The sequence below is a fragment of the Lipotes vexillifer genome, unplaced genomic scaffold (assembly GCF_000442215.2).
Source record: "Lipotes vexillifer unplaced genomic scaffold, Lipotes_vexillifer_v1.1 scaffold382, whole genome shotgun sequence".
Taxonomy (NCBI): Eukaryota; Metazoa; Chordata; class Mammalia; order Artiodactyla; family Lipotidae; genus Lipotes; species Lipotes vexillifer.
Genome location: NW_006780611.1, coordinates 10,044,803 through 10,069,716, shown reverse-complemented (window position 1 = coordinate 10,069,716; position 24,914 = coordinate 10,044,803). Strand labels below are relative to the sequence as shown.

Sequence of the window (24,914 nt, the reverse complement as noted above, 5' to 3'; positions counted from 1 at the left end):
GGGAGACAGGAGCCTACTGCACTAGTGAAGGGAGCTCAACCTGGGGTGTTGGGAGTGGAAGGGAGAGTGGTGGTGGTGCTGGGCGCTACGCAGCAGGGAAGAGGAACTGGGCAGAGAGGAACAAGGAGGTGTCGGGAGGAGGGCCAGGTTCAGGCTGGAGATGAGGGTCATTGGGGAGGAGGAGATACAGTAGCACCTGTGCTGCGGCCTACAGTTGAAGACTGCTTCCTTTCCTCTCTCCCCCCAGTGCTTGCATTTCTGGCTACCCTTTAGCGCCCCACTCATCCATGTATATCTGGAGGACTACCAGGACCCTCCCCGAGATGATGGGGCGGGGAGTGCAGAGATGCGGAACCAACCGGAAGTCACTGAAGCTTAGGGGGCTCCAAAGGGTCTGGGTCTGTGCCTCACACTCACCTGAGGGCAGCAGACCTTCTTGCTCTGGGGGGACTTCCGGCCGGAGTATCTCCTAGAAGTGAGGAAAGAAAAATCTCTTCCTAGGGAAGAGAAAAAAAGTAGTTCTTCAGTTCCTTCTTGTCTTGGGGGTGACACTGCAGAGGAGGAGCTTTGAGACAGCCCCCCTCCCTGGAGGCAACAGCAACAGCGAGGGGACTGGCCTCTGACAAAGCAGAGCCTCTCGGTCATTCCACCTGCTGAGTGACCTCGGGCAAATTACCTAACATCTCTGATCCTGTTAAAGAGTGTGAATACTAACTACCTTGAAGGGCTGATGAGCCGATTAAAGAAAATGATGTATGCAGAGTACACAGGGCAAGCACTCAACCCATAAGAAAAAACAAAAAAAGCACTGGCTTCAAAAGAAAAACAAAAACTCAGAACTTTGCACAATTGAAATGAATAAATGTTGGACTAAACACTTAAAAGAGTAACAATCTATCAACCTCTTAAGATGTTAAATTTAATATTCATTGAAATGTCATTAAATTTGAAGACAATTTCCAGGTTAGATTGTTTTTTTCACTTTGAAATTCCTCTGTGTCCATGACGACTGCTGGGAAAGCAAACCTTTTGAGTCAGTAGCTGCAAATGCTTAGAAAAATAAATGGTGGCTATTATAATTGCCAGCTGATAACTGCAGCCATACTGTTCCCTCAGGGCTGCCAGGTATGCTCTTCCCTTGTGCCCTGGACCAGGACTTCTCAAACTGGAATGTGCTTACAGATCCCTGGGAGACCCTGGCAAACTGCAGGCTCTGCTTTAGTCGATCTAGAGAGACGCCGATGCTGCTGGTCCTTGGACCACACTTAGAGCAGCGAGTCTTTGCCACACCACGGGAGCCACGTGGGGCAGAGAGGTGAAGGCCCAGCAGCCTGCCTCCTGAGCCAGGAAACCAACCCCAGGGAGGAGGCCTCACGGGACAGGGGGATGCTGAAGCACCCTGTCCTCCTCCCCTACCCATTCTATTTCCGCTCTTTTCAGCTGGCACCTAAGAGCGATGGTGTTTGCTTACACGAGGGTGGCTCTCCTACCCCCAACCCTGTTAATTCCTCCAGCACACCTTTCTCTACTCTGTTTTCACTTCTGTATCACCTTCCCTGAAATCTGGGTCCCCCCCTTTTACCACCTGATGTTAATAGCTGTTTCTAAGTTCACTAAGAGGGTTTTTTTGGGAGGCGGATGATGAGAATGTTTTGGAATTAATGGTGATGTGAATATACTAAAAATCACTGAATTATACATTTCAAAAGGGTTAATTTTATGTTATATAAATTAGGTTTCAATAAAGCCGATATATAAAGATCACCAACAACCTAACTGTATGATTCCATGGCTTCCTCCTAGGCCTTGTTCTGGGGTACTCTCTGTAGTAGCTGGCACCACTGACCATCCCTCAGTAGAGCCCACCTTGGCTGCTACAGCCCTATTCTTTCTGGGCTCCTCCTGCCTCTGATTTCTCCCTCTGCCGCCTCCTGCGTGTAGGAGGTCCCCAAGGCTCTGACCTCAGCCTCCTTGTCTCCTCCCTTCTTTGATATTCCCATTTAGAGGTAATTTCTACAAACACATCTATCTGAATAAATCCTCAGGTGGGAGTCCCAGCCCCGATCTCTCCCCTAGCCGTATCACCAACAATGTCTTAGACATCTCCACCTGATGTTCCATCCTTCCCTCAAACTCATCACCTAAAATTGAACGTATAGACTTTCTCCACAGACCTGATCCTCCTCTCAATTTCTCACTTCTAAATGGAACATCTACAAATGCTGGCTGCTAGATGCTTAGAGCTGCTTAGAATCTGGAACCTGGCCCAGCCCCAGTCTCCTCCTGGCCTGTCCTACTGTGCTTGAAAGCTCTTCAATTTCCATGAGTTTCCATCTTGCTTATGGCTTCACGTCCATCTTCACAACTGTGCAGAAAAGCGTTAACACAGCAGTCCTGGCTACTGTCCCTGAAAAGTCCTGATTGCAAGCTTGGCCCTTGATTGGCATCTGGGAATGTAGCTTTCAGGAGGGCTCCCACCACTGATAAGAGTGGTTCACTGTGCCTAAACTGTCGGTGCAAACAATGTGGTTTATGCTGAATACTCACTTTTCTTCTGGAAGTTTGGAATCTGGGTATGTGACCACACAGGGGAGCGCCTATGTGATCAGGCCCCAGGAAAACCCTGGGCACTGGATCCCTAACGAGCTCCTCTGACAGGCAACATTTCACACCTGTTGTCACAACTCGCTGGGGGAATTAAAGTGGGTCCTGTGTGACTGCGGGAAAGGACTCTCGCAAGCTTGTTCCTGGTTTTACTGGACTTTGCTCCACGTGTCTTTTCCATTTATTTATTTATGTATTTATTTATTTTTTGCGGTACGCGGGCCTCTCACTGTTGCGGCCTCTCCCGTTGTGGAGCACAGGCTCCAGATGCGCAGGCTCAGCGGCCATGGCTCACGGGCCCAGCCGCTCCGCGGCATGTGGGTTCTTCCCGGACCGGGGCACGAACCCGTGTCCCCTGCATCGGCAGGCGGACTCTCAACCACTGCGCCACCAGGGAAGCCCTGTCTTTTCCCTTTGCAGATTGTGCTTTGTGCCCTTTCACTGCAATAGATCACAGCAGTGAGTACGACTACACAGTGAGTCCTGCGTGTGTCCTAGGGAATTACTGAAAGTTAATGTGGCCTTGGGGACAATTCCCCCACCCTAGTTTATCCTAGCCACAATCCTAACTGCAGTTTTCCAGGCTTCAGAAAGAGGGTCTTTAGGGGACACCTCACCCAACTTCCCACCCAACACGGAACCTTTTAGGCAGCATGTGGCAGCTCTGCCAGGGCCCTCCAGGGATAGGAAGCTCACCACAGTGAGACAGCACTGCCTCTTAGGAGGTCCCTCCTTCCTGCCGAGCACCCTTGCTTTCCCCGAGGGTGTTAGACTGAGGGAGGGGAATGGTTTAACTGGTCAGAGAGGCCAGACTGACCGAAGCAGGAGACTGATTAGCCTATCTGGACAAAATCCTGGCTCCCCAACTGTGCTGGAAAACCCTGGGCACACGAACCTCTCTGCACCTCAATTCTTGCTGTAAGATGGAGGTGACACGATTTCTCAAAAAGCTGCGGTGGGGAATGACACAAGTCAAACAGTGGCTGGTGCAGAGAACGACGTGTGCATTAGCATTATTTTTATTCGGATTACTGCTATGTGCTCAGATACATGCTCTTTGACAGTATGAACTGTTTTCACCATATTTAAGAAAAAAAACCTCTCCTCACTCCTATCCCCTCCAAAGGGTCCTAGATGTTGCTACAGGGGTTTGATTAGCCAGATGTTGTCTGCCCCCTGGGTCCTACTGACCATTAAAGACAAGGCTTTGCTGCATCCCTGGGGTGCCCCATAAAAAGGGGCAGACAGCCCCCAGCTGGAGGATGTAAATTTATCCTAACCCAAGGTGGCGTCTCCCTGGCTTCACAGTCCTGAGTTGAATCCTGGTTTAGCCACCCACGGGCTGGCTGCCCATCACGGTCCTTTCACTGTTGCCACGAGGACTGCCTCTGTTCCCTCAGTGCCTCTGGGTCTTCTCACTTGCTGTCCCCTCTGCCTGGAACACAGTGGTCCCCCGCTTCACCTGCCACGTACTGACCTTCTCAGGGCTGGCCTGGGTCCCCCTCCTGCTGCTGCCTCAGCACCCTGTATACCTGTCACCAGTGCCCAGTCCACTGTAGGATAACTGACCTCGATTTCCCACTAGACCACACAGCGGAGGCTGTGCTTGCCTCCACGCCGTGTTCCCAGTGTTTATTTAGCACAGCGCCTGGCACGTGGTGCTCTTTACGTGTCTGTTAAGTGCTAAAAGAAAGTTGGCTTTGGGCAAGTTGCTTCTCTGAACTCTGGTTTCCTCACCTGTGAAGGGGATTTAATGAGTACTTCAGCTGGCCGTTGTGAGGATTAAATCAAAAGGATACTCGCGGGGCTTCACTGGTGGCGCAGTGGTTGAGAGTCTGCCTGCCGATGCAGGGGACACGGGTTCGTGCCCCGGTCCGGGAGGATCCCACATGCCAGGGAGCAGCTAGGCCCATGAGCCATGGCCACTGAGCCTGTGCGTCTGGAGCCTGTGCTCCCAACAGGAGAGGCCACAACAGTGAGAGGCCCGCGTACCGCAAAAAAAAAAAAAAAAAAAAAAAGGATACTTGAGGCTTCCCTGGTGGTGCAGTGGTTGAGAATCTGCCTGCCAATGCAGGGGATGTAGGTTCGAGCCCTGGTCTGGGAAGATCCCACATGCCGCGGAGCAACTAAGCCCGTGCGCCACAACTACTGAGCCTGCGTTCTAGAGCCCACCAGCCACAACTACTGAGCCCATGTGCCACAACTACTGAAGCCTGCGTGCCTACAGCCCATGCTCCACAAGAGAAGCCACTGCAATGAGAAGCCCACGCACTGCAACGAACAGTGGCCCTGTTCACTGCGACTAGAGAAAGCCTACACACAGCAACAAAGACCCAATGCAGCCAAAAATAAAAAAATAAAATAAATAAATTTATATATATAAAAAAAGGATACCTGGTACCTGGCACATGGTAGACACCAAATAACTGACATCTACTATTTTAAAATTCCCACACGTCCCAGCACTTCTGGTGTGCTGACTCTACAGTTGCTAAGCATTAACATTTCAGTCATTTTGGAGGCTAGTTTGGGGTACGTGAGAGAGAACCAGGCCTGAGGATTTCTGTATTAGGGCCCCTCCCAGCCCAGACTAGATGGTAGCTGGGTGTGGCAGGGGACAGAGGGGACGGAAGTCCCTAGCTGGCACCTTACCCTTCAGCAGTCTTTTTCTCTGCAACATTAATTCTTCTCTCCGGAATCTCTCTGGATCCAGTTTCGAGTAGTCCCAGCTATTATAGCTGTGTGGGCAAGGATATATACCTAAGAGGGAGTCAAGAGTGATCATGAAAACTTCTGCAAAAGAGAAAGGGAGGCAGAAAATGGAAGACAGAGGCCTCTGAGATGCCCCTGTTGGTCCCGGGGAGGCTGGGCTTCCAGCATTATCCCTCCTCCCTCCCCCCAGTACTGGCCTTGTAGCCTTGAGTGAGCCACTTCCTCTCTATGAGACCTTGGTTTCTTCATCTGGAAAATGGAGATGTGATGCCCACCCTGCCCTCCTGACAGTGTGAGTGTGACGATGAGATCACACCACAGACGTGTGAACCTGTGACACGCTACACAGATGTGAAGGCATAGTAATTATTTGTTTTCCTGTCTATCTCCTCTGCCTGGAAGGCAGGGGCTGGGTCTGATTCATCTTTGTACCTCCAGGGCTTAGTATTGGACCTGGCACACAATAAATAGGCACTTAGTAAATGTTTGCTCAACATACTATTACACTTTGCTGGGCTACCCTGGTGGCTCAGTGGTTAAGAATCTGCCTGCCAATGCAGGGGACACGGCTTCAAGCCCTGGCCTGGGAAGATCCCATGTGCCGCCGAGCAACTAAGCCCGTGTGCCACAACTACTGAGCCTGTGCTCTAGAAACCGCGAGCCATAACTACTGAGCCCATGTGCCACAACTATTGAGCCCGTACACCTAGAGCCCGTGCTGTGCAACAAGAGAAGCCACTGCAATGAGAAGCGTGCGCACCACAACAAAGAGTAGCCCCCGCTCGCCGCAACTAGAGAAAGCCTGCACACAGCACCAAAGACCCAACACAGCCAAAAATAAATAAATAAATAAATAAATAAATTTAGGGAAAAAACCCATACTATTACACTTTGCTAAGTACCGGAAATGGCTTTGCGCCAAATATTCAATGGCGACACTTATGGGGCTAATATTTTTCTTTTAAGGGAACCATGTGTTTCAGAGTCTTGATTTCTTGGAGCCTGAATCCTCAGATATTAGAGAAATTCCACTATCTGTCTCAGTTCTTCGATTTAGGAAGGAAAAGACCAAAGATTACTTGAAAAAATTTGAGCCCTTATGCAAAGCTGCTGTCTTCATTGGACAAAGCAAGCAGACAGGAGGTTCATTACTGGGTGTGGATTAGGGGAAGGAGGCACAGTCTTGGACAAAAAGGGGAATAGGAAGAAGGAACAGAAAGAAAAGAGTCAGAGAATGGGAGGCAAAACGGCAGTGGTCAAAGACCTAGCTTTGCAGTGGGACAGCCTGGGTCTGAATACCTGCTCCCGCATTTGTTTCCTTTAGGACTTCTTTGATGCTGCATATGTTAGAAGGACTGAATAGATGTGCAGAAAATAGTCAACATAGCAGTCTCAAGCCTACTGTCCTTAAAAAAGCCTGCTTGCAAGATTGGTCCTTGGTTGGCATCTGATATAAAACTTTCCCTAACTACCTAGGAGAAATAGATACATTCCTAGAAACATACAACCTACTAAGACTGAATTATCAAGAAATAGGGAATGTGGCTCAAGATGGCAGAGGAGTAAGACGTGGAGATCACCTTCCTCCCCACAAATACATCAGAAATACATCTACACGTGGAACAACTCCTACAGAACACCTACTGAATGCTGGCAGAAGACCTCAGACTTCCCAAAATGCAAGAAACTCCCCATGTACCTGGGTAGGGCAAAAGAAAAAAGAAAAACCAGAGACAAAAGAATAGGGACGGGACCTGCACCTCTGGGAGGGAGCTGTGAAGGAGGAAAAGTTCTCACACACCAGGAAATCCCTTCACGGGTGGAGACTGCGGGAGGCGGAGGGGGGCAGCTTCGGAGCCGCGGAGGAGGGCGCAGCGACAGGGGTGCGGAGGGCAAAGCGGAGAGATTCCCGCACAGAGGACCGGTGCCGACCGGCGCTCACCAGCCCGAGAGGCTTGTCTGCTCACCCGCCGGGGCGGGTAGAGGCTGGGAGCTGAGGCTCAGGATTCGGAGGAGGTCGGAGCGCAGGGCGAGGACTGGGGTTGGCGGCGTGAACACAGCCTGAAGGGGGCTAGTGCACCACAGCTAGCTGGGAGGGAGTCCGGGGGAAAAGTCTGGAGCTGCCGAAGAGGCAAGAGACCATTGTTTCCTGGTGCGCGAGGAGAAGGGATTCAGAGCACCGCCTAAACAAGCTCCAGAGACGGGCGTGAGCTGCGGCTATCAGCGCGGACCCCAGAGACGGGCATGAGACGCTAAGCCTGCTGCTGCCGCCACCAAGAAGCCTGTGTGCGAGCGCAGGCCACTCTCCACACCTCTCCTCCCGGGAGCCTGTGCGGCCCGCCACTGCCAGGGTCCCGTGAGCCAGGGACAACTTCCCCAGGATAACACACGCCGGCCTCTGCCGCCTACAGGCTCGCCCCGCACTCCGTACTCCTCCCTCCCCCCAGCCTGAGTGAGCCAGAGCCCCCTAATCAGCTGCTCCTTTAACCCCGTCCTATCTGGGTGGGGAACAGACGCCCTCACGTGACCTACATGCAGAAGCTGGGCCAAATCCAAAGCGGAGCCCCTGGGAGCTGTGCGAACAAAGAAGAGAAAGGGAAATCTCTCCCAGCAGCCTCAGGAGCAGTGGAGTAAAGCTCCACAATCAACTTGATGTACCCTGCCTCTGTGGAATACCTGAATAGACAGCGAATCATCCCAAATTGAGGAGGTGGTGGACTTTGGGAGCAACTGTAGACTTGCGGTTTGCTTTCTGAGTCTAATTTGTTTCTGGTTTTATGTTTACCTTAGTTTAGTATTTAGAGCTTATTATTATTGGTAGATTCGTTTATTGATTTGGTTGCTCTTTTTATATATTTTTTTCCTTTTCTCTTTTTGTGAGTGTGTATGTGTATGCTTTTTTCTGTGATTTTGTCTATATAGCTTTGCTTTTACCATTTGTCCTAGGGTGCTGTCTGTCCGTTTGTTTTTTTTAGTATAGTTTTTAGCTCTTGTTATCAATGGTGGATTTGTTTTCTGGTTTGGTTGCTCTCTTCTTTCTTTCTTTTTAAATTTTATTACTTTTCAATTTTTTTATTTTTAATAATAATTTTTTATTTTAATAACTTTACTTATTTTTCTTTCCTTCTTTCTTTCTTTTTTCTCCCTTTTCTTCTGAGCTGTGTGGCTGACAGGGTCTTGGTGCTCTGGCCAGGATCAGGCCTGAGCCTCTGAGGTGGGAGAGCCGAGTTCAGGACACTGGTCCACCAGAGACCTCCTGGACCCAAGTAATATCAAACGGCGAAAGCTCTCCCTGTCTCAATGGTAAGACCCAGCTCCACTCAATGACCAGCAAGCTACAGTGCCAGATACCCTATGCCAAACAACTAGCAAGACAGGAACACAACCCCACCCATTAGCAGAGAGGCTGCCTAAAATCATAATAAGTTCACAGACACCCCAAAACACACCACCGGATGCGGTCCTGCCCACCAGAAAGACAAGATCCAGCGTCATCCACCAGAACACAGGCACCAGTCCCCCCCACCAGGAAGCCTACACAACCCACAGAACCAACCTCACCCACTGGGGGCAGACATCAAAAACAGTGGGAACTACAAACCTGCAGCCTGAGAAAAGGAGACCCCAAACACAGTAAGATAAGCAAAATGAGAAGACAGAGAAATACGCAGCAGATGAAGGAGCAAGATAAAAACCCACCAGACCAAACAAATGAAGAGGAAATAGGAAGTCTACCTGAAAAAGAATTCAGAGTAAAGACAGTAAACACGATCCAAAATCTTGGAAATATAATGGAGAAAATACAAGAAACATTTAACAAGGACCCAGAAGAACTAAAGAGCAAACAAACAGTGATGAACAACACAATAAATGAAATTAAAAATTCTCTAGAAGGAATCAATAGCAGAATAACTGAGGCAGAAGAAGGGATAAGTGACCTGGAAGATAAAATAGTGGAAATAACTACTGCAGAGCAGAATAAAGGAAAAAGAATGAAAAGAATTGAGGACAGTCTCAGAGACCTCTGGGACAACATTAAATGCACCAACATTCAAACTATAGGGGTCCCAGAAGAAGAAGAGAAAAAAAAAGGACCAGAGAAAATATTTGAAGAGATTATCGTTGAAAACTTCCCTAATATGGGAAAGGTAACAGTCAATCAAGTCCAGGAAGCACAGAGAGTCCCATACAGGATAAATCCAAGGAGAAACACACCAAGACACATATTAATCAAACTATCAAAAATTAAATACAAAGAAAAAATATTAAAAGCAGCAAGGGGAAAGCAACAAATAACATACAAGGGAATCCCCATAAGGTTAACAGCTGATCTTTCAGCAGAAACTCTGCAAGCCAGAAGGGAGTGGCAGGACACATTTAAACTGATGAAAGGGAAAAACCTACAACCAAGATTACCCAGCAAGGATCCCATTCAGATCTGACTGAGAAATTCAAACCTTTACAGACAAGCAAAAGCTAAGAGAATTCAGCACCACCAAACCAGCTTTACAACAAATGCTACAGGAACTTCTCTAGGCAGGAAACACAAGAGAAGGAAAAGACTTACAATAACAAACCCAAAACAATTAAGAAAATGGTAATAGGAACATACATATCGATAATTACCTTAAATGTAAATGGATTAAATGTTCCAATCAAAAGACATAGAGTGGCTGAGTGGACACAAAAACAAGACCCGTAAATATGCTGTCTAAAAGAGACCCACTTCAGACCTAGGGACACATACAGACTGAAAGTGAGGGGATGGAAAATGATATTCCATGCAAATGGAAATCAAAAGAAAGCTGGAGTAGCAATTCTCATATCAGACAAAATAGACTTTAAAATAAAGACTATTACAAGAGACAAGGAAGGACACTACATAATGATCAAGGGATCAATCCAAGAAGAAGGTATAACAATTGTAAATATTTATGCACCCAGGGACTTCCCTGGTGGCACAGTGGTTAAGAATCTGCCTGCCAATGCAGGGGACACAGGTTCGAGCCCTGGCCTGGGAAGATCCCACATGCTGCAGAGGAACTAAGCCTGTGTGCCACACCTACTGAGCCTGCACTCTAGGGCCCACGAGCCACAACTACTGAAGCCTGTGCACCTACAGCCCAACAAGAGAAGCCACCACAATGAGAAGCTCACGCACCTACAGCCCAACAAGAGAAGCCACCATAATGAGAAGCCCGCGCACCACAACGAAGAGTAGCCCCTGCTTGCTGCAACTAGAGAAAGCCCGCGCACAGCAACAAAGACCCAACACAGCCAAAAATAATAATAATAAATAAATAAAAATAAATCTAGAAAATATTTATGCACCCAACATAGGAGCACCTCAATACATAAGGCAAATGCTAACAGCCATAAAAGGGGAAATCGACAGTAACACAATAATAGTAGGGGACTTTAACACCCCACTTTCACCAATGGACAGATCATCCAAAATGAAAATAAATAAGGAAACACAAGCTTTAAATGATACATTAAACAAGATGGACTTGATTGATATTTATAGGACATTCCATCCAAAAACAACAGAATACACTTTCTTCTCAAGTGCTCATGGAACATTCTCCAGGATAGATCATATCTTGGGTCACAAATCAAGCCTTGGTAAATTTAAGAAAATTGAAATCATATCAAGTACCTTTTCTGACCACAACGCTATGAGACAAGATATCCATTACAGGAAAAAATCTGTAAAAAATACAAACACATGCAGGCTAAACAACACACTACTAAATAACCAAGAGATCACTGAAGAAATCAAAGAGGAAATCAAAAAATACCTAGAAACAAATGACAATGAAAACACGATGACCCAAAACCTATGGGATGCAGAAAAAGCAGTTCTAAGAGGGAAGTTTATAGCAATACAATCTTACCTCAAGAAACAAGAAACATCTCAAATAAACAAACTAACCTTACACCTAAGCAATTAGAGAAAAAAGAACAAAAAAAACCCAAAGTTAGCAGAAGGAAAGAAATCATAAAGATCAGACCAGAAATAAATGAAAAAGAAATGAAGGAAATGATAGCAAAATCAATAAAACTAAAAGCTGGTTCTTTGAGAAGATAAACAAAATTGGTAAACCATTAGCCAGATGCATCAAGAAAAACAAGGAGAGCACTCAAATCAATAAACTTAGAAATGAAAAAGGAGAAGTTACAACAGACACCGCAGAAATACAAAGCATCCTAAGAGACTACTACAAGCAACTCTATGCCAATAAAATGGACAACCTGGAAGAAATGGACAAATTCTTAGAAAAGCACAACCTTCCAAGACTGAACCAGGAAGAAATAGAAAATATAAACAGACCAATCACAAGAATTGAAATTGAAACCGTGATTAAAAATCTTCCAACAGGGCTTCCGTGGTGGCAGGGTGGTTGAGAGTCTGCCTGCTGATTCAGGGGACATGGGTTCATGCTCTGGTCCAGGATCTCACATGCTGTGGAGCAGCTGGGCCTGTGAGCCATGGCTACTGAGCCTGTGCGTCCGGAGCCTGTGCTCCGCAACAGGAGAGGCTACAACAGTGAGAGGCCCGCGTACTGCAAAAAAAAAAAAAAAAAAAAAAAAAAAAAAAAAAAAAAAAAATCTTCCAACAAACAAAAGCCCAGGACCAGATGGATTCACAGGCGAATTCTATCAAACATTTAGAAAGGAGCTTACACCTACCCTTCTCAAACTCTTCCAAAATATAGCAGAGGGAGGAACACTCCCAAACTCATTCTATGAGGCCACCATCACCCTGATACCAAAACCAGACAAAGATGTCACAAAAAAAGAAAACTACAGGCCAATATCACTGATGAACATAGATGCAAAAATCCTCAACAAAATACTAGCAAACAGAATCCAACAGCACATTAAAAGGATCATACACTATGATCAAGTGGGGTTTATCCCAGGAATGCTAGGATTCTTCAATATACACCAATCAGTGTGATAAACCATATTAACAAATTGAAGGAGAAAAACCATATGATCATCTCAATCGATGCAGAAACAGCTTCTGACAAAATTCAACACCCATTTATGATAAAAACCTCCAGAAAGCAGGCATAGAGGGAACTTAACATAATAAAGGCCATATATGACAAACCCACAGCCAACATCATTCTCAATGGTGAAAAACTGAAACCATTTCCACTAAGATCAGGAGAATCAACATTGTGAAAATGACTATACTACCCAAAGCAATCTACAGATTCAATGCCGTTCCTATCAAACTACCAATGGCATTTTTCACAGAACTAGAACAAAAAGTTTCACAATTTGTATGGAAACACAAAAGACCCCGAATAGCCAAGGCAATCTTGAAAAAGAAAAACAGAGCAGGAGGAATCAGGCTCCCTGACTTCAGACTATACTACAAAGCTACAGTAATCAAGACAGTATGGTACTGGCACAAAAACAGAAATATAGATCAATGGAACAGGATAGAAAGCCCAGCGATAAACCCACGCACATATGGTCACCTTATCTTTGACAAAGGAGGCAAAACTATACAATGGACAAAAGACAGCCTCTTCAATAAGTGGTGCTGGGAAAACTGGACAGCTACCTGTAAAAGAATGAAATTAGAACACTCCCTAACACCATACACAAAAATAAACTCAAAATGGATTAAAGACCTAAATGTAAGGCCAGACACTATAAAACTCTTAGAGGAAAACATAGGCAGAACACTCCATGTCACAAATCACAGCAAGATCCTTTTTGACCCACCTCCTAGAGAAAGGGAAATGAAAGCAAAAATAAACAAATGGGACCTAATGAAACTTCAAAGCTTTTGCACAGCAAAGGAAACCATAAACAAGATGAAAAGACAACACTCAGAATGGAAGAAAATATTGGCAAATGAAGCAACTGACAAAGGATTAATCTCCAAAATATAGAAGCAGCTCGTGCAGCTCAATATCAAAAAAAAAAACAACCCAATCCAAAAATGGGCAGAAGACCTAAATAGACATTTCTCCAAAGAAGATATACAGATTGCCAACAAACACATGAAAGGATGCTCAACATCACTAATCATTAGAGAAATGCAAATCAAAACTACAGTGAGATATCACCTCACACCAGGCAGAATGGCCATCATCACAAAATCTACAAACAATAAATGCTGGAGAGGGTGTGGAGAAAAGGGAACCCTCTTGCACTGTTGGTGGGAATGTAAACTGATACAGCCACTACGGAAAACAGTATGGAGGTTCCTTAAAAAACTAAAAATAAAACTACCACACAACCCAGCAATCCCACTACTGGGCATATATCCTGAGAAAACCATAATTCAAAAAGAGTCATGTATCACAATATTCACTGCAGCTCTATTTACAATAGCCAGGACATGGAAGCAACCTAATGTCCATCGACAGATGAATGAATAAAGAAGATGTGGCAGGGCTTCCCTGGTGGCGCAGTGGTTGAGAGTCTGCCTGCTGATGCAGGGGACAGGGGTTCGTGCCCCAGTCTGGGAAGATCCCACATGCTGCGGAACGGCTGGGCCTGTGAGCCATGGCCGCTGAGCCTGCGTGTCCGGAGCCTGTGCTCCGCAACGGGAGAGGCCATAACAGTAAGAGGCCCGCATACAGAAAAAAAAAAAAAAAAAGATGTGGCACATATATACAATGGAATATTACTCAGCCATAAAAAGAAATGAAATTGAGTTATTTGTAGTGAGGTGGATGGACCTAGAGACTGTTATACAGAGTGAAGTAAGCCAGAAAGAGAAAAACAAATACCATATGCTAACACATATATATGGAATCTAAAAAAAAAGAAAAAGAAAAAGAATGGCTCTGAGGAACCTAGGGGCAGGACAGGAATAAAGACGCAGATGTAGAGAATGGACTTGAGGATGCAGGGAGGGGGAAGGGTAAGCTGGGACGAAGTGAGAGAGTGGCATGGACTTATATATACTACCAAATGTAAAATAGATAGCTAGTGGGAAGCAGCTGCATAGCACAGGGAGATCAGCTTGGTGCTCTGCGACCAACTAGAGGGGTGGGATAGGGATGGTGGGAGGGAGATGCAAGAGGGAGCAGATATGGGGATATATGTATATGTATAGCTGATTCGCTTTGTTATAAAGCAGAAACTAACACACCATTGTAAAGCAATTATATTCCAATAAAGATGTTAAAAACAAACAAACAAACAAAAACTCCCAACAAAGAAAAACCCGAGTCCAGATAGCTTCACAGATGAATTCTACAAAACTTTTAACTCCAGTCCTTCTCAAACTCTTCCAGAAAACTGAAGAGGAGGGAACACTCCCAAACTCTCTTAAGGAGGCCAGCATTATTCTAATGCCAAAGCCATAGAATACTAGAAGAAAAGAAATACTAAGATAGCCAAAGAATAGTAGAAGCCAAAGAATACTAGAAGAAAAGAAAATTACAGGCCAGTATCCCTGATGGACCTAGGTATAAAAATTCTCAACAGGGCTTCCCTGGTGGCGCAGTGGTTGAGAGTCCGCCTGCCGATGCAGGGGACACGGGTTCGTGCCCCGGTCCGGGAAGATCCCACATGCCGCGGAGGCTGGGCCTGTGAGCCATGGCCACTGGGCCTGCGCGTCTGGAGCCTGTGTTCCGCAACGGGAGAGGCCACAACAGTGAGAGGTCCGTGTATGGCCAAAAAAAAAAAAAAAAAATTCTCAACAAAGTAGTAGCAAACATAATTCAACAGCACATTAAAAGGATCATACGCCATGATCAAGTGGGATTTATCCCTAGGATGCAAGGACGCTTTGACATACAAAAATCAATAAATGTGATACACCACATTGATAAAATGAAAGATAAAAATCATATGATCATCTCAATAAATGCCGAAAAATATGACAAAATTCAACATCTTTTAATGATAAAAATTCTTAACAAGTGGGTACAGAAGGAGCATACCTCAACATAATAAAGCCCACATATGACAAGCCCACAGCTAACATCATAGTCAAATGTGAAAGGTTGAAAGATTTTCCTCTAAGATCAAGAACAAGACAAGGGTGGGTTTCCCTGGTGGCGCAGTGGTTAAGAATCCGCCTGCCAATGCAGGGGACATGGGTTCGAGCCCTGGTCTGGGAAGATCCCACATGCCGCAGAGCAACTAAGCTCATGCACCACAACTACTGAGCCTGCACTCTAGAGCCTGTGAGCCACAACTACTGAGCCCACGTGCCACAACTACTGAAGCTCACGCGCCTAGAGCCCGTGCTCTGCAACAAGAGAAGCTACCGCAATGAGAAGCCTGCACACAACAACAAAGAGCAGCCCCCGCTCGCCCCAACTAGAGAAAGCCTGTGCACACAACGAAGACCCAACACAGCCAAAAATAAATAAAATAAATAAATTTATTTTTAAAAAAAAGAACAAGACAAGGGTGCCCACTCTCACCACTCATACTCAACATAGTACTATAAGTCCTTGCTGGAGCAATTAGGCAAGAAAAAGAAATAAAAGGTATCCAGATTGTAAAGGAAGAAGTAAAACTGTCTCTGTTTGCTGATGACATGATATTATATATAGAAAACCCTAAAGATTCCACCAAAAACTGTTAGAACTAATAAATGAATTCAGTAAAATTCATTTTTACTGAATATAAAATCAACATACCAAAATCAGTTGTGTTTTTATACACTAACGGTGAATTATCTGAAAAAGAAAACAGCCCCATTTACAATATCATCAAAAACAATAAAATACTTAGGAGTAAACTTAGAGCCAAGGAATTAAAAGATCTATACACTGAAAATTCTAAGACACTGACGAAAGAAATTGAAGACACAAATAAATGGAAAAATATCTCATGTTCATGGATCAGAAGAACTAATATTGTTAAAATGCCCATTCTACCCAAATCATCTACAGATTCAATGTAATCTCTATCAAAATTCCAATGATATTTTTCACAGAAATAGAAAAAAATTCTAAAATTTGTATGGATCCACAAAAGACTCCAAATAGCCAAAGCAATCTTGAAAAAGAACAAAGCTGGAGGCACCACACTCCCTGTTTTTAAACTATATTACAGGGACTTCCCTGGTGGTGCAGTGGTTAAGAAGCCGCCTGCCAATGCAGGGGACATGGGTTTGAGCTCTGGTCCGGGAAGATCCCACATGCTGTGGAGCAGCTAAGCCCGTGAGCCACATCTACTGAGCCCGCATGCCACAACTACTGAAGCCCGTGCACCTAGAGCCCATGCTCTGCAACCAGAGAAACCATGGCAATGAGAAGCCCGTGGACCGCAACGAAGAGTAGCCCCCTCTCTCTGCACCTAGAGAAAGCCTGCACGCAGCAACGAGGACCCAATGCAGCCAAAAATAAATAAATAAATTTACAAAAATAAATAAATAAGCATATTTCAAAGCTATGAAAATCAAAACAATATAGTACTAGCAGAAAAACAGATCAATGAAACAGAGTTGAGAGCCCAGAAATAAACCCGTGCATATGTGATCAACGAATATTTAACAAAGGAGCCAAGAATACTCAATGGGCAAAGGATAGTCTCTTCAATAAATGGTGTTGGGAAAACTGGATACTCATATGCAAAAGAATGAAACTGGACACCCCTTACACCATTCACAGCTCAAAATGGATTAAGGACTTAAATGGACCTGAAATCATAAAACTCCTAGAATAAAGCCCAGGCAAAAAGCTCCGCGACATTGGTCTCGGCAGTGATTTTGGAGGGTATGATACCAAAAGCATAAGAAACAAAAGCAAAAATAAACAAGTGGGACTACATTTAACTAAAAAGCTTTTGCACAGCAAAAGAAACAACAAAATGAAAAGGCAACCTACAGAATGGGAGAAAATATTTGCAAACCATATGTCTAATAAGGGGATAATATTCAAAGTCTGTAAGGAACTTATACAACTCAGTAGCAAAAAAAAACCCAAACAGTCCAATTAGAGAAAGAGAAAGGATCTGAATGGACATTTTTCCAAAGAAGACATACAAATGACCAACAAGTACATGAAAAGGTGCTCAACATCACTAATCATCAGGTAAATGCAAATCAAAACCAGAATAAGATTATCACCTCTCACCTATTAAAACAGCTATTGTCAAAAAGACAAGAGACGGCAAATGCTGGCGACGTTGTGAGAAAAAAGGAAACTCTTGTGTACTGTTGATAGGAATGTAAGTTGGAACAGCCACTATGGAAGCAGTATAGAAGTCCCTCAAAAAATTAAAAATAGAAGTACCATATGATCCAGGAATCTCACTTCTGGTTATACAGCCAAAGGAAATTAAATCACTATCTCAAAGGGATATCTGCACTCTCATGTTCACTGCAGCATTATTCACAATAGCCAAGACCTGGAAACAACCTAACTGTCCACTCACAAATGAATGGGTAAAGAAACTATGGCATATATACACAATAGAACATTATTCAGCAATAAAAAGGAAGGAAATCCTGCCATTTGTGACAATATGGATGGGCCCTGAGGACATTTTGCTAAGTGAAATAAGTCTCAGAGAGAAAGACAAATACTGTATGATCTCACTTATGTGTGTGTAATCTAAAACAGCCAAACTCATACAAGCAGAGAGTAGAACAGTGGTTGCCAGGGGCTGGGGGTGGGGAAAATCAGGAGATGTGGGGCAAAGGGTACAAACTTGCAGTTACAGAAGGAACAAGTTCCAGGGGTGTAATGGACAGCACGGTGACTACAGTTGATAACACTGTATTGTACACTTGAAAGTTGCTCTGAGAGTAAATCTTTTTATTTTTTAGTGTATCTATTTTAGTTATTTATTTTTGCCTGTGTTGAGTCTTTGTTGCTGCACGCGGGCTTTGTCTAGTTGTGGCGAGCGGGGGTTTCTCTTGTTGTGGAGCAGGGGCTCTAGGTGCATGGGCTTCAGTAGTTGTGGCATGCGGGCTCAGTAGTTGTGGTGTACGGGCTTAGCTGCTCTGCGGCATGTGGGATCTTCCTGCACCAGGGCTCGAACCCTTGTGCCCTGCATTGGCAGGCGGATTCTTAACCACTGTGCCACCAGGGAAGTCCTGAGAGTAAATCTTAAATGTTCACCATAAAACAACAACATGATGGGGATTATGTGAGGTGAAGGATATGTTAACTCACCTGCTTGTGGTAAAAACTTCACAATATATACATGTATCAAATTATCATACTGTACACCTTAAACTTCCATAGTGTCCTATGTCAATTATATCTCAATAAAGCTGGGGAAAATTTTATTCCCTAGCTGACGAGTGACTCACTGCGCCTAGACTGTTTATATAACAATGTAGCTGATGCTAAACACCTGCTTCCCTAGAACTTTGGCACATGATAGACAGAGGTGCCTCCATGACCAGCCCGCAGTAAAACCCTTGGGCGCTGTTTCTCTAATGGGCTTCTGGGCAGAAACATCACACACATGTTGCTACGTGTTCACTGCAGTGGGATGAGGGGCTCTGTATAACTCCTCACAGGAGGAGGAGGGCTGCATGTGAATTCCTCCAAACACTACCTGTCTTTCCCCTTATGATCTGGCTGTGTACCCTTACTACATCGAATAATAAATCTTAGCCATAAATACAACTGTATGCTGAGACCTGTGAGTTCTACCAAATCTCCTAATGTGGAATTGATCTCGGAGACCCTCAACACAGTAGGAAATGTGAATGGTGCTTACTTAGCACAGAACCTAGTACACAGGGAACCTCTCAGCTTGCAACGACCTTAGGGGATGTCTGGGTTGAGATGGGGGACGTGAGGAAGGAGACTTAAAAGTAATTGACAAGCAAACATCAAGCTGGCACTGTGTGTGCTGCAGGAAGAGGGGGACGACAGTTGGGTCAAGTGGGGTCACAGTGGGGGTGGAAGGTGGGATTATCTAGCCAGCACACTGCTTTTGGGTTCCTGGGTCCGTCGGCCTACAGCACATTGTTAACTAACAGGGCTGTGCTGAAACCTGCTCCCTGCTGATGCAGCTGGGGACGAAAGGGGACTAGGAATGTCTCAGAACTGTTTGAGGGAGCAGAATCATGAGTACTCCTCGGGCTCTAACCACACACTTTTCTTTCTTTATTGTCAAGGAGAGAAAAGAACAACTGCCTTGATGAAGAGGTGTGATGGCAAACAGGAACCTACCTGGGAAGACGTGTTTCTGGAATTGCTTTCCCCAGGAGAAAGTAGCCATCTCTCACCTGAAATCCACAGGCTCATCGTGTTACAGATGTCAGACTTGAATTCGTGAGTGTTGAACCAGGACTGAGGGAAGCAGCAGCAGAAGCTGGTGTACAGGGCTTTACTCAGAAGTGATGGCAACCTCTGGGGGGCAAGCAGAGCTCAGGCAATATTCTGGACATTTCCACACCCAGAAAAGAGCCCCTGACTTCAGAAAGGACCTGTGATAAAACTCTCTACCTGACACTGTGCTGCCCTCCTGTTCACGAGGGAAGCAATTTCTATCTGTAGCTGCCCCACATCTCGGTGGACCCCTTACCCGACCTGGGGACCACTCCTCAAACACCATGCTACGTTGGCCAGCAAACCCCCCTCCCCCAGCTCCTCTGCATGCGGTCTGTGCCTCAGCCCCTTCTACAACCTGGCCGAAGATTAGCGCAGAAGATGACAAAGTACATTTGACATACCCATCTTGCTGTCTCCCTGAGATAATATTAAGTCCTACTTCCTGGTTTGTTTGTTTTTTCCTTTCCTGTGCATAAGTGGTACTGTTGTTGCTTTTTAACTATGGTTAAGGTCAAATTATACATTTATATCTGGCTTTATTAATTTAACATCGTAACATAAATACTTCCCCGGGTTACTATAAACTCTTTGGGATTTTTTTTTCCAGTAGTGACCTTCATAATATTGTGCTGAGTGACCATACCAAAATTTACTTAAACATTCAGCATCTGTGGATATTGTCTTGTTTCTAGGACTTTGCACTACAAATTATGCAGAATAATTATATTTATTTATTAAACTAGCTCAGTGTCTGGCACATATTAAGCAATCAAAAATTTGTTGAATGCATAAAAAAATTTGTTGAATGCATAAATGAAAGAAGCTTTTACTATATATTCAAATATGACTTCCAGAAGATGGTATAATAAGAGTAATAATAGCAGCTATTATATATTGGGGGCTTATCATGTGCTGGGTGATATGTCAGATGCCTTACAAACATCATCTCATTTAATACTCAGGACAACTCAACGAGAGAGGCATTATTATCCTCATTTTATGGGTGATGAAACTGAGACACAGAAAGCCTAAGCAACTTGTTAAGCAGACACTTAACTAGTGTAAGTGCCTTTCAGCCCGTCTGTACCAATTCACTTCCCACTCAGGCTGTCTGAGTGCCATTTCCCTGTGTCCTTCGTAACACTGGGAATTACATTTTTTAATCTATGCAATCTAGCAGGTAAAAAGATGTACCAAAGGATTGTTTTAATTTGTATTTTCAATTATTATTATTTTTTGGGGGGGCTGCACCACACAGCATGCGAGATCTTAGCTCCCCGACCAGGGATAGAACCTGCTCTCCCTGCAGTGGAAGCGCAGAGTCCTAACCACTGGACCACCAGGGAATTCCCTTGATTATTGTCAAAGGTGAACTTTTTCTCCCATTTTTATTTCTTCCCTGGTGAATTTCTGGTTTATGTACTTTGTCCATTGGTCCATTTTTCTTATTGATTTGTAAGACTTCTTCATGTTGTGTGGCATATATGTTACCAGTATTTTTTGCAAGTTTCTCATTTGCCTTTTAACTTTGACTGTAGCAATTTAAATAATTTATATAGTGAAATCAGTCTTCTTCTTATGGTTAATCCCTTGGGGTCGTATTTAGAAAGTCATTCCCCACCCCCAAATCATGTAAATATTCACTTATATTTTCTTCTAGCAACTCTTTTAGTATACATGTACATACACACATATATAAAAAGTACATATGTATATTCATAATTTTAAAATCTCATGCTTATTTAAATACTATAGAAATAAATAAAATATAAAAGGAAGCTTCTTATAACCTTATTCCTTGGACATAATAAGCATTGCTATGAGTTTGGTAAATATTTTTCCAGACATTTTTTTCTACTCATAGGCACACATACATATACATATAATTCTTCTAACATGGAGTTTTGTTTTTCACTTGAAATACATCATTACATCTTCCCTATCAGTATATATAGATCTACCTTATTTTTGGTAACTGCTGCATTACAAGTCAGTTTATGAATACATCACAACTTACTAATTACTCCCTTATGGAAAGCACGTTAAGGGCATTAACTTGGCACTAGCAGTGAATAGCTATCCAATGTGATTCTTTTTCCTAAACAGCGATTGATGCTCACTTTTAAGAGAGCCTCTTCGTAGTGGGACCTGGATTCACGAGACAAAAGAAAGGCATAGTGCTGGGCTATCCTGTCGAACAGCTTACTCTGGACTTCCTTCTTTGGCTACCAGGAATAAAAACGGAGAAGGAATTACTAGAGCCCCTGTTGAAGCGGTCAAGGACTGGGAATCTTAACTAAGTATTTCTCTCATTTTTAGGAATCTTATTCTCAAGGTATTTAATCCTATATTATTTATGAAATACTACACTGATTTGTTTTATAGGATCTATAAAACACATACAGAGAGGTAGAACGTTGAGGAAAGCACCCAAACTCTGGGCCAGGCGGTCCTAACTTTACTCTCGGCCCTGCCGTTGACCAGCCATGTGACACGGACCAGTTCTTAATGCTCTGGGGAGCTGCAGGACGTGGTGCAATGTTTACAGCCCAGAGTGCATGGACGAGGCATGGGTGGGAAAGGGAGAGGGTGTGACAGATGAGGCTGCTGGGGTGGTCCGTGGAATCAGAAGGGCTTACAGCCCATGTTAAAGAGGCTGGGGTTTGTGCCATAGAAAAATAACTTAAGTGAGGGAGAGAAGCCATCGGATTTGCATTTACCTGGTATCTTTCATGAAAGATCCACCAGAAGCTATCCAGCCACATGCCTCTTACAGAAGGAGAAGAGAGAAACTGCTCTAATTCTTTATCTGAACAGAAAGACTTGAAAAGAAACAAAGTTCACATGACTATTGCTATTGCTATTGTTTATTTATTTACTTATTTATTCTTTGAAATTTACCTGGAGCCACAGCCAGATTCATAATCATCTCCACTCAAAACCTGCTTTTCCGCCTATGTTCCATGGCTTGTTATTGTCATTAATCACACCCCCTCCCCGCCAGACATCTTTGGAGTCAACACACTTTGGGGTCAACTTAAAAAAAAAAAAACACCTAACCTTTCAGTGAGTGCCAACTAGTTACCTTGCCAGGTGTTTTTACATGTTCTCATTTAACCCCTACAGTAATCATACAAGGCATGTGTTATTATCTCCATTTCACAGATGAGGAAACTGAGGATTAAACTGATGAAGTCATAGGAATTCCCTGGAGATCCAGAGGTTAGGACTCTGCGTTTTCACTGTTGAGGGCATGGGTTTGATCCCTGGTGGGGGAACTAAGATGCTGCAAGCCACGTGGTGCGGCTAAAATAAATAAATATATTACTGAAGTCTCTTGCCCAAAGTAACACAGCCAGCAAGTGGCAGAGCCAGGGTCGGAACCCATAACTCTAGGCAGTTGCTCCATGCTGTCATCTGTGTTCATTCAATATTAATCAGTATCAACAAACATAGATATTATACAGATGCAAATCACTGGACCATGAAATCCTGCTGAGTTAGCAGTAAGCATATGGAGTTCTAAAATTAGAATAGAATTATCAGTGAACTCAGAGAGGCAGAAAATTCAGGCTTCATTGTCCTAAACTGGGTCTTGAACCTTCCCTGACTCCAAAGCTGCTACCACAATAATATGTAACATTTGGTGAATGCTTGCCATGTATCAGGCTCTGAGCTATGCCGTTCATTCTTTATCTCACTATTTTTCATCATCTATCTCTGCGGTTGGTGCTGGATGATGGAACTGTTATCCCCAATTTATAGAAGAGAAAAATGAGGATCGAAAGGTTAGGATTCTTGCCTAAGCTTACACAGCCTGGGAGGCTCAAAAGCAGGCAGCCTGGCCCCAGAGACATGGTAAGGCTGCCTCTCCTCTTACCATTAGGAGGAGCAGAGATCTCTCTCTTGCCCCCATCCTGGATGCAAAGGGAAAGACTCCTTGGCACTCCCTTCAAGCCTACAGAAGCTGAGGGCATGGTGCATTGATACACAAGCCACCCTAGTTAGCAAGGAGCTCTCTGAGCCCTGCTCTTGGCTTTGTCTTTTCCGCCATTCCTCACGTTTCCCTAGAGAGGCAGTATCGTCAGAGAGGTGGAGAGAACAGACTCTGATACCGCACTGCCTGGATTCTAATCCAGCTCTTAAGCTTATTAGCTGCGTGACCCTGAGCACTGTTACTGAAACTGTCTGCGCTCAATTTCCTCATCTGGGAAATGGAGATGATGATGACGACAGTCCCTACCTCCAGGACTGCTATGAGGGTTAAATGAATGAGTGACACACACAAAGCATACATACTCACTTAGAACAGTGCCAGGCACTTAGGCAACACTTGTGCTAGTTCTTTATTGTTTATTTATTCACGCTCCTGCTTCCTTTCAAAAAGATTTCATTTCAGCTCTCCAGCAGATATTTATCGAGCACCTATGTGCTTGGGATATTGATGGAGAGTCCCTGCCCTGAAGGTGTTCACAGGTAAACAGACATGTGAGAGAAAGAATCCCAGGAGGAGGCAAGTAAAAGTTTGGGATGGCCCCCGAGCAGGATGGAAGAGGGTCCTTTTAAAGGCAGGGCACAAATCTGCCTTGGGTTTCCTGGGAGCCAAAGAAAAGCAGGAACCAGCATCAGTTATAAGACTAAAAACATTCCAGTAGATGCACAGTTTTTCTTGGGATTAAGGTCTAAGGAAAACATTCCCCATGGGACCTAAAAAATGGGACATTAAGTAGCATAGTTGTCACTGTCCTGGGGGCCACACACAGCAAATGGAGTAAGAGCACATGTGGCTGGGCCAGCGGGCCTGTCCGGGGCAGCAAAGGTGCTGGAAGGTCTCACAGGAATGGCGGATCTGTGAAACACACCATCCATTTCCAAAGGTCTTTCTTCCATTTTTAAATTATAGAAAAACGAAGAAGAAAAATCTATAATCTTGTACACCTGAAACTAACACAACATTGTAAATAAACTATATTTCAATAAAATTTTTTTAAAAACTACAATCTTATTACTCAGAGAATGCTAGTGATAGCTATGTATGGTTTCACCCCAGATTTTCCTGTGTGTGTTTACGTAACATTGTACTGCAGTTTTATATACCGATGTTTTTCATTTAACAACATAGCATAGCATGTTAAAATACACTCTTCATAAATATTCATTGTAGTGGCTAAGTAGCCCATCATGTATAAACCAAAAATGACTGTACTGTTCTTCTATTATTGATCATTAAACTTTTCCAGTAACATTGATAACAAAAACTATCATTTTTTGAGCAATTATGACTTACTAAGTACTGTGCTAAGTGTACTTATGTATATTATCTTATTTAATTTTACAACAATACTTCAAGGTAGAGACTATTGTTAT

The 24,914-nt window shown here is 44.2% G+C and overlaps 1 protein-coding gene across 1 annotated transcript in view; it reads right to left on the bottom strand.

Moving 5' to 3' along the window:
• FAM227A (family with sequence similarity 227 member A) overlaps window positions 1–24,914 on the bottom strand; it is a 78,368-nt gene that overhangs the window by 31,755 nt on the left and 21,699 nt on the right. Inside the window, exons 6-10 of the mRNA XM_007454108.1 lie at window positions 22,268–22,369; window positions 21,668–21,772; window positions 19,502–19,625; window positions 5,257–5,364; window positions 418–469 (exon numbers count right to left, since the gene is read on the bottom strand). Coding sequence (XP_007454170.1) covers window positions 418–469; window positions 5,257–5,364; window positions 19,502–19,625; window positions 21,668–21,772; window positions 22,268–22,369 — 491 coding nt within the window. The remainder of the gene's footprint in view (window positions 1–417; window positions 470–5,256; window positions 5,365–19,501; window positions 19,626–21,667; window positions 21,773–22,267; window positions 22,370–24,914) is intronic.